This window comes from Tasmannia lanceolata, unplaced genomic scaffold, assembly GCF_043159265.1.
Source record: "Tasmannia lanceolata isolate RefF3 unplaced genomic scaffold, GAP_Taslan_0.1 ptg000044l, whole genome shotgun sequence".
NCBI classification, from domain to species: Eukaryota; Viridiplantae; Streptophyta; class Magnoliopsida; order Canellales; family Winteraceae; genus Tasmannia; species Tasmannia lanceolata.
Window position 1 is genome coordinate 23,574,681 of NW_027518721.1, and position 15,391 is coordinate 23,590,071.

The 15,391-nt window shown below is 40.1% G+C and overlaps 1 protein-coding gene and 1 long non-coding RNA gene across 3 annotated transcripts; one reads left to right on the forward strand and one right to left on the reverse strand.

Moving 5' to 3' along the window:
* Positions 1-121: 121 nt before the first annotated feature.
* LOC143863299 (uncharacterized) lies at positions 122-872 on the reverse strand. Its single transcript, XR_013240863.1, has 3 exons — positions 653-872; positions 492-567; positions 122-373 (listed from the first exon to the last, which is right to left on the reverse strand). It is a non-coding gene; the product is annotated as an uncharacterized LOC143863299 (long non-coding RNA).
* Positions 873-8,192: 7,320 nt separating this feature from the next.
* On the forward strand, positions 8,193-13,380 carry LOC143863994 (uncharacterized). Of its 2 annotated transcripts, none has more exons than XR_013241053.1 (6): positions 8,193-9,073; positions 9,857-9,977; positions 11,046-11,282; positions 12,149-12,234; positions 12,408-12,557; positions 13,126-13,256. XR_013241053.1 is itself a non-coding variant. In XM_077374805.1 (6 exons), the coding sequence occupies exons 1-6, from the start codon at positions 8,278-8,280 to the stop codon at positions 13,288-13,290; spliced, it is 1,551 nt and encodes a 516-aa protein (XP_077230920.1). In that variant the 5' UTR covers positions 8,193-8,277; the 3' UTR covers positions 13,291-13,380. The 2 variants fall into 2 exon arrangements, 1 of the variants encoding a protein (XP_077230920.1); XM_077374805.1 differs by having other exon boundaries at positions 11,046-11,278; positions 13,126-13,380.
* Positions 13,381-15,391: the final 2,011 nt, after the last annotated feature.

Consider the following 15,391-nt stretch of genomic DNA (forward strand, 5'->3'; position numbering starts at 1 on the left):
ATAAGATCTCTATAACCGAGACTATTTTTTTTTTTTGTTTCAACTTTCAACAGACCACCAAAAAATACCTAATAAAAGCAAATATGGTAACACATTCCAATGAATAAAACATCCTCACATTTATAAAATAAGAATTCTGTTACAAAATAGTATGCAGAGATTGGCTCGCTGATGAACAAGCATATAGGCAGAGCAACAAATGACTACTGCTCAAAGACCAAAATGAAAAAGAAAAAAAAACAAAAACAAATGACAGTAGTGCATGATGCACAATTCTCACAGGCATCAGCCTAATATCTGTTTAGAGTAAGACCTTGGTTTAACACACGGACACGGTGGAATTGGATAGCTCAGCTGATGACGATCAATGACCCTGGTGAAATAAAAACGGTGAAATAGAAAAACACATTAAAGCAAAAGCAATTTTAAGATTTTCTGCTATAAATTAGAAAATTCAAAAGAAAATTCACGCGGGGATTTAGACTACGAACCTGGTTGATGTTAGGGTGCCAACGGGAGAACCATATCCAGTGGTAGTAGTAGTACCATTATTGAAACAAACGCACCCTGCGTACAACACAGAGATTGAGTAAACGAGTAAAGAAAGATTATTCCCCATTCAGCAAACCAACTCGCAAACTAACTCACTAACCTGAAGCTTTCTTTGGTGGCAGCCAAGACCGTAGCTGACTAGTCCTGCTATCGGTAAATTTCTCTGTTTTACTGGTGGGACGAACCTGGAGCTTCGCAAATGAATTCCGGAGAAACTCTTGATTTGAAGAAAACAAATGGAAAATATCATATGTGGACCATTGCCTATCTTAACATCCACTTAAATGTATCTCTTCTCATCGAATGTGGACCATTGCCTACATAAAGATTAGCGGCCATTGAGGGCATGTCGGTGGAGACCGACGCCGAAACCACCCAAAACCGAAATTGTCATTTATTTCGGCCTTTCCGAAATTTGACCCAAAAAATCTGTTTTTTTTTTTTTAATTAATTTAATATTTCACCGAAATTTAATAATGAATACAATATTTGTTTCGATTTTTGTACCAGATTTCGACCGAAAATTCGAAATTTCAAGGTCCGAAACCGGTACCGAAACCAAAATTTTAAACCTTGATTGTGGGTCATTACTCATAAGTCATAATAAAAGCTAGGTGATTTCTCGTTGTCTTGTGATGATAGCTAAAAATTAAAATGCTTTGTTAAATACAATGCCGATATCTCTATGTATCATCTAACAATATTTCACTAACTTTGCTTAAGTGGGTTGATAGACAGCTAACATCATTCAAGTCTTAAGACAAAGAAAGGGAAGCTTATGATGGGAAGATGCCTTTCTTTGTGGGGACGAACTTTTATTCAGGGGACTTACACCCACACTACCGTGAATAACTACCTAACTACTTGAGGAAGATTACAAGTGGTTCTCCATGAAACACATGAAAACATGTGAATAACTACCTAACTACTTGAGTTTAAAATTCAAAATACATAACTAAATAACCAACTAATCTATCACTAGAATAATCTAACGGTCAGATGTTTCTATATCTGATCCAATACATTCTAACAGATACGTCACACATGGTTGATATATTACAAAAAATGAGGAATGATTTTCGAAAATAAATATTTCAAGAGAAATTTTGAGATTCCAAAGGAGAGGATTGCGGATACCACTTGTCAAGACCCGGGTAGAACTCACCCGGCCCTTAAAAAGCTAGTAGTTAATGGGAGGATGCCCAAGTTGTTATAAGCCCATCCACATCTATTCACTTTTCCCTTGTTGGATCTTTGCTTTTGTGTGGAACCCCCAGCAACCTCCCCCTGCAAGCGGAAGCAACATGGATAATCTCGCCTCTCCACTTAGAGGCAACGTGGGAACTCCGAATCTTCTCCGAGGGAATTTCACCGCGCTCGATGGTACACATGGGTTACCGAGATCTTCCCTGATGGATTTTCTCCATCCTCAGGGGTACACCGTGGTTACCACTAGGGGTGCAACTCAGATCAGGTTGAGGCCAACTCGACCTGACCCAACCTGATTTCCAACTCGACGAGATTCAACCCAACCCGACCCAAGGAACCCCCCAACCTGAACATGACCAGAACCCGACCCAAACACAACTCGGGTAGGGAAAACTCAACCCGAACCCAAACCCGACCTGAACTGAACTCTACTGACTTTTTTTGGGTTGACCCGACCCGAGTTTTTGATACCACTTGTCAAGACCTGCGTAGAACTCACCCTTAAAATCTAGCCATCAAGGGGAGGGTGCAAGAGCTAGCACCTTTTCTATCATTTCAGTATCTACTAGTACTTGCTTTGCTCATATGGTGGTAAAAATTGGAAAGAAGATGACAAAGAGTCTTCTATTTGCTTTATTTGCAAATAGAGTGTTCTAGCTATATCAAACCATTTGACCACAATATCTTTCTCAAGAACTTTTAATTTCTTGTGAGATTTATGCATAAAATATAAAAATTAGATGAATTATTCATCAATTTTGCTTTTAATTTAGAAAACATGACAATTTTTTAATTGTTTCAGGATTTTAAAGTTTAAATCCATAAAAAATTCAACAATGTTTCATTAATTTTGTATCAATGAATTAACTTCATGTTCAAGTAGTCCTTGACATATGCCCAAAGTACTAAATCCTTCCTCTTACGCGTGCAGGGTTTCATTGGCTTTCCTCTAGATCATTGCTCATTGTAATTCGGAAATACTGAGCTTTGGCATGTATGCAATAACTAATAAGGTGTTTTATTGTTGTCCGCCATTGGCAACAAAAAAACTAAATCCTTCCTACTTTCTCATTGATATATATTATAGACTTACCTATTATACATGCAGCTTTTTGATCAGTTGATCTGAACCTTCTGTCGGCCCTACCATGGATGTTAGAAGCGTAGGATCGCATTCAGTTAATAAAAGCCTGCCATATCCTATCTACTTTGACCTTCTTTCCCATTCTTTGGGGTCCAACGCTAGTCAGGTTGAGGCCAACCCTAACCCAACCCGAGATAGCATTCCCTCAACCATAACCAAACACAGCCCGAGCCTCGGGTTGAGGACAGTGAACCCTAACCCAACCCGCTTCTAAATCTCCCAACTCTAACCCTAACCAAACCCATCTAACCTGAAATCAGGTCGAGTTGAGTAGGGTTCACCTTGCGCCAAACAGAAAAATAGAATTACCCATAGAAAATCAAGATAAAATTAGAGGGTTCGGTTCGGGTCAGGTCGGGTTGCCAAGGCCTCAACCCTAACCCAACTCGAAATTATGTACCCCATCTACAGTCCCAAGAATCAGTGAAATGAGATAACACCAGCACTCCTCTCTTGGAGAAGTCTGGAAAATTTTATTTCAGAAAACAAATAGTTATAGGCGTGCAAACATCCCTTGCACATAGGTATTTATAAAACTTGTAGTTTCCCATTCCTCTTCTAACTAAAACTACACCTAAGCCCTAGATCTAATCCAATGGGTACCATTAACAACCTACACTATTAACAAACAGTAAATAAAAAGGAATACTCAAATTCAACATTTAACACAAAATGTATCGCAACTGTCATGCAGCCAGGGTCAATACTCAAAACAGAAACGTGTGCAATAGGGATTTCTTTAGAGCCTTATCCCCTTAGACCTAGGAGACATGGATACTAAAAGATCATGAAAAATGCGGAGAAAACCCAATACAATATGGGGAAAATTACAAGTGGTTCTCTATGAAACACATGAAAACATGTGAATAACTACCTAAACTACTTGAGTTTAAAATTCAAAATACATAACTAAAAAACCACCTAATCTATCACTAGAATAATCTAACGGTCAGATCTTTCTAGATTTGATCGAATACATTCTAACATGCCCCCTCAAACGTATGTGGATTGAAAATCAGCATACGTTTGATTACAATAAAATATCCCCCAAAATTGTAATTAAATTCACCGATCGATGCACATTGCCAATAATGAATGTCTTCTAATGATATTGACTGATGAATGTTGCCCCCGAATGTCTGCTGATGTTGACTGACGCCATTTGCTAAAGAGAATTTCACTTGCAAGATGATGAAAGAAAAGCCTCAATGGGCTAGATGGAACTCGAGATTCCATGGGTCGGCTACGGATACCGATCCTCATGGAAATCCGTCACTATGGACCTGACCTTAATAGGCAAATGCCGGCCTCTATGGGCTTTGATGGTCGGTTTTGAGTACCGATCCACTTGGAATCTTGAATTAATCTCTCAGGCACGCACCTCGAGACTGAGGCACCTCAACTAAGAAGAGAAAAACTATTTCGGGCACACACCTAAAATTAGGTACCTCAACCGAAATAGGACAAAAAAATGAATTTGAAAAGCAGAGGAAGAAGAAGGTGATTAAGTTGGAGAGAAGGGCAACAATTAGTGACTTGAAAGTTTCAGCAAACATAACAAAAATATTGAAAATTAGAAATGGAGTACTATCAAATCCAGAGGATGTTTCAATAAAGATAGAAGGTGGATGTTTGCAACAGAAATGAAGTTTTATTCCTCTTTCTTTTTTTCTTTTTAAAATGGGTCCAGAAAATAAAACTAAGAAGTTGAAATAAAGGGGTGTCATTATCAATATATAAAGAGGCATGTATATTGGAAAAGACCATGGTTTTAAATTTCGACCAAAATATGAAATTTCGGATTTCGGTGGAGACTGACACCGAAATCGATAAAAACCGAAACAGTCATTTATTTCGGCTGAAATTTCAGAATTTCGGTCAAAATTTTGGTTTTTCCGAAATTTGACCCAAAAAATCTGTTTTTTAAATATTAATTTAATATTTCATCGAAATTTCGACCGAAATTTAATATTGAACAAAATATTGGTTTTGGGTTTTGTACCAGATTTTGACTGAAATTTCAAAATTTCAGGGTCTGAAACTGGTATTGAAACCGAAATTTTAAACCTTGGAAAAGACAAGATAAGTGTGATTCTAGTAAAAGTAAAATGGGCAATGAATAACGCTATAAAGCATGAGATACCATGGACACTTGGGCTTTGACGAGAACACAGGAAAGCAGAACTCAACCAACTACTGTCAGAGATTAGGGGGAAAAAAAGCTAAATAAGAGGAACGGCTTTGGTGAACAGAGCGCTTGGCGTTTTGTGCGGTGGTGGGACAAGGCAAGAACAAGGATAATGACGATGAGTAGTACGGATGAGAAAAAAATCTAGAGATCTAAGGATACTTAGCCTGGCGGACGACTAGATCGGCTGTTCGCTGGAAAATGAAATTTCACTTCTTAGGCTAGATCGAAGGTTTTGATACCATAAAAGTGTTAGTGCTCATGACCAATATGAACACCGGCAACAGATCTTGGCGATTCAACATTGAGAAAATTACAGAACAATAGGGATTGAATTGCAATGAGAAAAAAAAATCATACCGGAAGCCATGAATTGAGTTTTTCTTTTTCTCTGAGTTTCTCTTCGCTACACAACCGTCGGTGATGGGGACCGGTTTCTTTCTCTTCAAGCGTGGATTCTCAAAGATTGAAGCGAATTTGTTGTGAGCAAATAGGACCCAAGAGTTCCCTTTTATAAGCGTTTGTGGGAAGAGATACGACTCCTCATCGCGCCGATCCCTCTCCCCAAACGTCTCTTTTTTTCAAACGTTTATACCTTTTCACACCAAATGATCTTGACCGTCGATCTTGCAACAGCCATATCCACCGTTAGGATTATTTCCTAACAAAAAGATCATAAAAGATCATGAGAAATGGGGAGAAAACCCAATACAATATGGGGTGCTATTGCACTACATTTACAGAAGAAGATTACAAGTGGTTCTCCATGAAACACATGAAAACATGTGAATAACTACGTAACTACTTGAGATTAAAATTCAAAATACATAACTAAATAACCACCTAATCTATCACTAGAATAATCTAACGGTCAGAAGTTTTTAGATCTGATCCAATACATTCTAACAGATACGTCACACATGGTTGATATAATACAAAAAATGAGGAATGATTTTCAAAAATAAATAATTCAAGAGAAATTTTGAGAATCCAAAGGAGAGGATTGTGGATACCACTTGTCAAGACCCAGGTAGAACTCACCCGGCCATTAAAAAGCTAGTAGTTAATGGGAGGATGCCCAAGTTGTTATAAGCCCATCCACATCTATTCACTTTTCCCTTGTTGGATCTTTGCTTTTGTGTGGAACCCCCAACAACCTCCCCCCTGCAAGCGGATGCAACATGGATAATCTCCCCTCTCCACTTAGAGGCAACGTGGGAACTCCGAATCTTCTCCGAGGGAATTTCACCGCACTCGAAGGTACACATGGGTTACTGAGATCTTCCTTGATGGATTTTCTCCATCCTCGGGGGTACACCGTGGTTACCACTAGGGGTGCAACTCAGATCAGGTTGAGGCCAACCCGACCTGACCCAACCTGATTTCCAACTCGACGAGATTCAACCCGACCCAAGGAACCCCCCAACCTGAACATGACCCGAACCCGACCCAAACACAACTCGGGTAGGGAAAACTCAACCCGAACCCAAACCTGACCTGAACTGAACTCGACCGGACTTTTTTCGGGTTGACCCGACCCGAGTTGCAACCCCAGTTACAACATCCCAACTCTGATACCACTTGTCAAGACCTGCGTAGATCTCACCCTTAAAATCTAGCCATCAAGGGGAGGGTACAAGAGCTAGCACCTTTTCTATCATTTCAGTATCAACTAGTACTTGCTTTGCTCATATGGTGGTAAAAATTGGAAAGAAGATGACAAAGTGTCTTCTATTTGCTTTATTTGCAAATAGAGTGTTCTAGCTATATCAAACCATTTGACCACAATATCTTTCTCAAGAACTTTAAATTTCTTGTGAGATTTATGCATAAAATATAAAAATTAGATGAATTATTCATCAATTTTGCTTTTAATTTAGAAAACATGACAATTTTTTAATTGTTTCAAGATTTTAAAGTTTAAATCCATAAAAAATTCAACAATGTTTCATTAATTTTGTATCAATGAATTAACTTTATGTTCAAGTAGTCCTTGACATATGCCCAAAGTACTAAATCCTTCCTCTTACGCGTTCAGGGTTTCATTGGCTTTCCTCTAGATCATTGCTCATTGTAATTAGGAAATACTGAGCTTTGGCATGTATGCAATAACTAATAAGGTGTTTTATTGTTGTCCGCCATTGGCAACAAAAAAACTAAATCCTTCCTACTTTCTCATTGATATATATTATAGACTTACCTATTATACATGCAGCTTTTTGATCAGTTGATCTGAACCTTCTGTCGGCCCTACCATGGATGTTAGAAGCGTAGGATCGCATTCAGTTAATAAAAGCCTGCCATATCCTATCTACTTTGACCTTCTTTCCCATTCTTTGGGGTCCAACGCTAGTCAGGTTGAGGCCAACCCTAACCCAACCCGAGATAGCATTCCCTCAACCATAACGAAACACAGCCCGAGCCTCGGGTTGAGGACAGTGAACCCTAACCCAACCCGCTTCTAAATCTCCCAACTCTAACCCTAACCAAACCCATCTAACCTGAAATCAAGTCGAGTTGAGTAGGGTTCACCTTGCGCCAAACAGAAAAATAGAATTACCCATAGAAAATCAAGATCAAATTAGAGGGTTCGGTTTGGGTCAGGTCGGGTTGCCAAGGCCTCAACCCTAACCCAACTCGAAATTAAAACGGGTTAGCTTTTCCCAACCCAACCCAAGTCAAAATCGAGTTGAGCGCGACCCAAGTTGCACCCCTACTCATTCTCGGAAGAGCAATTCCTCGCAATGTAATTGTAATTTTTTTCAGGAATTAAGTCCCATAAAACTCGTTCAATTCCTCATTGGTTTCGTTCCTAAACCAGTAATTCCTCACTAAAACAAGGGCTCTTCAGTAAATCACAACGTGAGCAAAATGACACCGAACTACACATGCCTTGTAGCCGAACCGGGTTCAGATGAACCAGGAAGGCCGTACCGGTTCGCAATGTCGGGACTCGGGAGGAGAACGTTGATACCGAAGCAACTTTTAAAAAACCAACCGTCGTGACGCAACGGTAAATAACTGCCAAACCTCTAACTAACTCCTATTCCCGCTACATTCACGTATTCAAAACCCACATCTTCCTTTATAACTCTTTCTCTCTCTCTCAGTATTTTCAGACTCTCTTTCTCTCTTCCCATAGGCAAGCCCTTGGAAAACAAGGGCCTGCCTTCTGGGCCTCGCCATGGCTGATGATGGATCCGATTCTTCTTATCCGGACCCCACTAAAAGCCCGTATTCGGACAGCGTCCTTGGGCTTTGGGAAGACTCTGTAGTGGATAATTCCTTGTTTCTTCAAGGGGGTCCTTCATCTTCTACAGAACCTCCTCCTCTCCCTTTGCCGCCTTTGAATCCACCCCCTTTGGCTTCGAACCCACCGAACGAAAGTAGTGACTCTGAGGAATGGATTGATCAACTTTGGGATTTTGTTGTCAAAGTTATGATTGATGAAGAAGAAAGTGCTCGTACTGGTGCTAATTATCCTCCTCAACAACAACGAACACCAACGGATGGTGTTAATTATCCTCCTCAAGAACAAGGAACAATGGGTGGTTTTAATTATCCTCCTCAAGAACAAGGAATAATGGGTGGGGTTAATTATCCTCCTCAAGAACAAGGAATAATGGGTGGTGTTAATTATCCTCCTCAAGAACAAGGAACATTAATGGGTGGGGTTAATTATCCATCTCAAGAACAAGGACAAATGGGTGGGGTTAATTATTCTCCTCAAGAACAACTAACAATGGGTGACGTTAATTATACTACTCATGAGAAGGCTATAATGGGTTGGATTAATTACCCTACTGAAGAGGAGCCTACAATTGGTTTGCATGATGGATCAGTTATCGCTGCGGGACAAGTGAATCCGATAACTTCGGACGTGGATAATGAGATTAACGACTCGTCGTTAATGGTGACTGCGCCAGACCAGTTCGAGTGTGCTTATTGCGAAGTACTTAGAGTCGTAATACATGCTAATGGTATGTACTTATGACTGATGAGAGATTTTATATGTTGTTTGCATGCGAAGTTCAGTATTTTTTTTACATAAGTTCATTGAGGCCCACTTCATATGATGATCCAAATCGTTCATTTGGTGGGCCAAATAGTATATAGGTCCTACCCCATAAATCATTTCCGTAGGATGATCCTAACCATCCGATCTATAATAGAGGTTTCTATAGCATGCATTCCCTCTACATATTTGGAGGGTTAGAGTCATCCTGTGGAGATGATTTATGGGATAGAGCCTATGTACGTTGAGGCCCAACAAATGAATAACTTTTTCGAAAAGAACTGAACTTTACGCCATGCATCATATAAAATCTAGTACTTATGTTGGATTGCTCTAAGTTGAAGTTCATTAATTAAAGGGAGCATTTATACATTTAACTTGAAAGGAAATACTGCATTTTTTTGAAAAGAAATCAACTAATATCCTATTTGGAAAGGTTCCTTATATTATTTAACTCATCAAAGCTATTAAATTAAAAATGATCCTATTTTTAAGATTTTTTTTTTACTTTTGTCGAATGAGGGATTTATTTTAGTGCACATTCAATATAGGGAGATCAAAACACATTTTCTAGAGTTCTTTCTCTTCTAATATAATTAGTTTCATTTTCTCAAAGTTTTAATTACGAGTTTTCGTTGCATGTTCTTTTATTGGACATTTTTTTTATTCATAACAAAATTGTTATTATTAATTTATTTTGAATGGATTGTTATTGTTATTTATCTTTTCTTTTTTCCCCTCTATATAGACACGCATAGAGTAAAGCTTGAGATACACGGAGCACTTGGCATTCTCTATCATGGAAAAATTGAGACGAAATATCCTGGCAACAATGGAGTTCCTGAAAATGTAGAGCATCATCATATCGAGTAAGGGTTTCAATTTTTTCATACAATAAATGTAGTTCTATCTTTATAATGCAAAACCTTGACTGATTCTAATACAGAAAATTGAAACCTAAAATTTGAAAAAGTTTAGACTGTATATAAACCTAAATTTCATAGATATGTTCTCAGTGACTAGATGGCTTTGATTATAAATTTTGGGAAACCCTTTTCGTACTAATCTCCATTATTCTCAGGAGATGCCTCCGCCCATATTACTGAAGCTGAACTTTGCTACCCTATTTATACCATTTACACAGATAGGCTGGGTCCCACCTAGTCTCATAGCTAGGCAAGCCTCCTTAAGACAATAACATGTTGGCCATTACATATATTGTACTATTATTATTTACATCAGAAAACTAAATATGCTTCACAAATATATATATCTAGAGATGTATTTACATATATCTATTATATACTATAGTAAATAAATTCTATGAATAATTGAAAAGATACCATATCTTTATGCCCTTTTTAAACTAAAAATTTCCACATAATTCAAAATTTCTCACATTTGTTTTTCAATCAAATGCAAATTCTTTTGAAAAATATGATGAAATTCAAAACTAGTGAAACAGACATTGTGGTGGAAATTTATTAAACACACATCCTAATCTAGCAGCACTAAAAAGTGATATATCCGCCCCTTTTGATTACTTGGGACACCCAGCAGCAATGTACTGTGGCAATCAGCCCCATTGAATGCTTCTAACGTGAAGTACATCAGCCCCTCTGCAGTCATTGACACACTGTTGTTGGGGGTGTCCCAAGTGATTAAAAGGGGCCTATATATCATTTCGCAAAGTATATATAAAGTTACTACCGGTTACAGATGTATGTTTACACCCATTATATTGCAAATTTTATCCTGTATACAATGTGTGATTATGTCCCATGAATTTAGATTGAAATTTCTTCCCACTAAGGGGACTGCACAAAGCAAAGCACATATCTCATACATTGCAGGTTTTTATTTCTCTTTAGATGAAGATTCTAATTATGCTTTCTTTTTTTCATCCTTTTCCTTATTATTTTCTGGGTCACGGCCAGTTTTATGCCATATAGTATGGAAGAGGTGAAACAGTTCTTGGTAGAATATGGTGAGACCCGCAAGCGAGAAGGATTAACTCTAGTGCATGACAAAATTTCAGACTTCTACAAAACACTGTGCACCCCCATGAACATCGCCTATTCAAACACCAATCTCCTCCAAATTGAGTCTCAACAACAACAACAACAGCCGCAGCAACAACAAAGCGTCCAGCGGGAGCACGGGGAATCAAGTAGGTCGGTCTATTCTTTTGTTTACACAGTTGTTTTTTTTTGTTAATTTAGCGCATGTTTGACAACGATAAAAAAAAAAACTCCATGGAATATTAGTGGGGCCAGTTGTGAGAGATGGGTGGAGAGGGAGTGATGATTTGAGAGGGTGGGGATCGTATTAGCAAAACGTGACACGGGAAAAAAAATGTAGTAAGAAAATGCGTTTAATATGTTTAAAATTTTGTTAGCAAAAAAGGTCAAATAAAAACAAAACACAAGAAAATCCGTTTAATATGTTTAAAAATATGTACAAAATATAGCAGGGTAAAATTGGAAACTTGGAGGGTTTTTTTTTTTTTTTTACTATTACAAAACGTGTTTTTCTAAAGAAAAAAAAAAAAAACTGCATTTAAAACGGAGTTTTGCTAACTAATGGGTGGGAGTGAGGGGAGCATGGAGAGCCCCTGAAATACAGGAAAAAAAAACCTAGTTTGAAGTAGGGTAATTTTTTTCACCCTTTTTTTATTTCTCCTGCTCTCTCCATGCTACATTCTACATCCTCCTCAACTCCTCTTTTACAATTGAGCCAACTAATATTCCATAGAATAAAATTTTCATAGATGCCAAACAAGCTAATGGAAGTCAAAGTAAACAATTTAGAAATTGAAAAGGGAAATGATATCTGCGCCAAGTGTTTCAATAAACATGCGCTCCACTTGTTTGTCGTGTAGCATTTAAACGGTTTAAAGAGCTTTTTGAGAACCGTAATATCCTCTGAAATCCCTTTAATACTACACGACAAACAAGTGGAGCGCTTGTTTATCGAAACACCTTGGCGCAGATATCATTTCCCAATTGAAAATACTGACTTAGTCTTTTTGGGTCATTAGGAGTGCTGCGGCCGACGAGGAGAGGAATAGAAAAGGAAAACAAGTCGTTGAGGAGAACACACAAGAAGAGCAGCATAGCAGTCCAGGTCAGTTCTTTATCTGAGAATAATTTCGAGTTTTTGTATATAAGAGTTTTGCCACAAAATATTTATCTATTGATTTATTTGTTTGTTTGGTGGTGTTGGTTTTTATTCCGAAATATTTTTCTACTAATTTATTTGTTTGTTTGGTGGTGTTGGTTTTTATTCCTGTGATACAGAGGGAAAGAACAATGAAACTAAAGTTGAACGATTTCGTTCCTTATTTCCACCTCCCCATAACACTGGCCGCTAAGAGGTTGAACTTGTGCCCCACAGTCCTTAAGAAAATATGCAGGCGATTTTTCCTGAAAAGATGGCCTTATAGAAAGGTGAGCTCTCTCTCTCTGTGAAACAACCAATTACTTCAAAAGCTTAAGCTGTTAGAGAAGGCGTTATTAAATCTGGTCTAAACTGAATGGCACCCTTGCATGAATAAGGTGGAAGGGCACCCCCATTGGTTTATAATAGCACCGATGCGCATTTATAATAGCACCAAAGGTGTAAAAGTCAAAGGCATCAAATGCACTTTTAACCACTTGGGGCACCCTTTCACCTTATTTATGAAAGGGCGCCTTCAGTTTAGACTTCCTCTTTATTCTTTAACACTCCCCTTCACTTGTGGCCTCTCTTTTTAGGGTTGGCCTACGTGTGGCACATGTGGTGTTATTTAATTTTTTACTTTAATACTCTGCCTCACATGTTGCCCCTCGTTTTAGGGTTGGCCCCACATGTGGCACATGTGACCCCTCTTTTGGGTTGGCCATTGAACCCTTGCTATTTGCTCACATACCATATGAAACAACCAATTACTCCAAAGCGGTTGGAGAAGGCCTTAGTTAATCTTTTATAGTTTAATACTCTCTCATATATTGATTTCTGTGTGTGTGTTTTGTACAGTTAAAAAGCATAGACAGGAAAATTGCCAACTTGAAGGAGGACTTGGCTGCAAACAAGGGAGGAGAAGCTGCTGATTCTATTAAAGCCAATATAGAGAGGCTTAGGCAAGATAGGGTTCGAGTGTGTTGTGGGTTTGGAGCGCCAAACGCTGCTACATACCATTAACCTAGTTTATCTTCATATTAATGACATTCTACTTAATAAGTGAGATCTATATATAATAAGAACAGTTCTCTTTTAGATGTTCTTGAATAATTTTTCTCACTAGTTTTCTTGGGAGAGGCTATAGATGGATGGTTCAGATCAACTAATACTACTATTCTTCCAATGTTTTGATTTCCAAATTTTTTTTCCTTAGGCCACCTAAATATCTCTTTGGAAGTCTATTATTTGTAATTTAAACAAATATGTTAAACACGAATAGATGTATGGGGGACTGAGGAGTTTGTGGACCAAGGACATGCATGCGTAGGAATAAAAAGGGCAAAATCCTCAAACCCTGGCAAGTTAAAAGCTCAAACACCCTGCTTACTTTAACAGCCATACGGTTAAACCTGAAAGCTATCCCCAAGCCAAATATACCCTTTAGTAAACTCTATTTACTTACTTCCGAGAAGATCATAACCTGAGACAGAGAGAGAGAGAGACAGAGGTCTATTCATTGAAATATGCGTGTATTCTTTTTCAAACTCTCCTTATAATCTCAGTTTGTAAACGAAAAAGAACCAACTAGAATAAAAGGGTAAATTAAAATTTTAGATCATGTGTGATGGGGTCCAAAATCTGCAACCAATCGGCTGTTGACACGTGGCCCTCACAGGGACCACTACAAAGCCAACACCAGTCCCTGCTAGGTATGACGCCTAGACCAATCGGGGACTTCCACCTGTCCCTCTTAGGGATGACACCTGGTCCACACAGGGGCTACCACCTGTCCTGGTAGGTGGCTCAGGATCACTATAAAAAGCCCTCACTTGCTCAAAGGTGGGGGTGAACAAAAATCACCACTCAAGGCACTTAACTGGTCCTCTGCTGTTCGGACTTATGACCCCTGCTCATACTGACTTGAGTGTCGAAGGGTCCGTCCGGAGCAACCGCCCCGGTTCGGCCTTCTGACCTTATGTGTCTTGTGCAGGACAGGAAAGCGCCTTGCTCGCCAGCTGTGGCGTGCCAGATCAGCCCTTCCGGCCCTACCATAACCTGTTACCAATTTTAGACCTAACAGATTTGGCGTCATCCGTGGGACCCCGCAACAAAAAGCTGTTCGAAATCTCACTCAGACAAAAATGGTAGGACGGATTGGCGCAGAGAGCACACGCCCCCGCGGAATCAGACTCGTCATTTCACAAGACGAGACAACATCCTCCGGGACAGGCATGTGCGTCCTGAGCCTAAGTGTTTGCAGTGCTTGCAGACTTAGACCTCAGCAGCGGTGCAGAGGTTCACTCCGGCCGGTCCACAATGGTTTGGAGGTCAGTTACAGCCAAGAGCCCCCCGAGTGTAGAACCTGTTTGCAGCGCAGACTCAGCAGCGGTGCAGAGGTTCACTCCGGCCGGTCCACAATGGTTAGGAGGTCAGTTCCAGCCAAGGGCCCCCCGAGTGTAGAACCTGTTTGCAGCGCAGACTCAGCAGTGGTGCAGAGGTTTACTCCGGCCGGTCCACCATGGTTTGGAGGTCAGTTCCAGCCAAGGGCCCCCCGAGTGTAGAACCTGTTTGCAGCGCAGACTCAGCAGCGGTGCAGAGGTTCACTCCGGCCGGTCCGCAATGGCTTGGAGGTCATTTCTAGCCAAGGGCCCCCCGAGTGTAGAACCTGTTTGCAGCGCAGACTCAGCAGCGGTGCAGAGGTTCACTCCAGCCGGTCCACAATGGTTTGGAGGTCAGTTCCAGCCAAAGGCCCCCCGAGTGTAGAACATGTTTGCAGCGCAGACTCAGCAGTGGTGCAGAGGTTCACTCCGGCCGGTCCGCAATGGCTTGGAGGTCAGTTCCAGCCAAGGGCCCCCCGAGTGTAGAACCTGTTTGCAGCGCAGACTCAGCAAAGGTTCACTCCGGCCGGTCCTGAATGGATTGGAGGTCAGTTCCAGCCAAGGGCCCCCCGAGTGTAGAACCTGTTTGCAGCGCAGACTCAGCAGCGGTGCAAAGGTTCACTCCGGCCGGTCCGCAATGCTTTGGAGGTCAGTTCCAGCCAAGGGCCCCCCGAGTGTAGAACCTGTTTGCAGCGCAGACTCAGCAGCGGTGCAGAGGTTCACTCCGGCCGGTCCGCAATGGC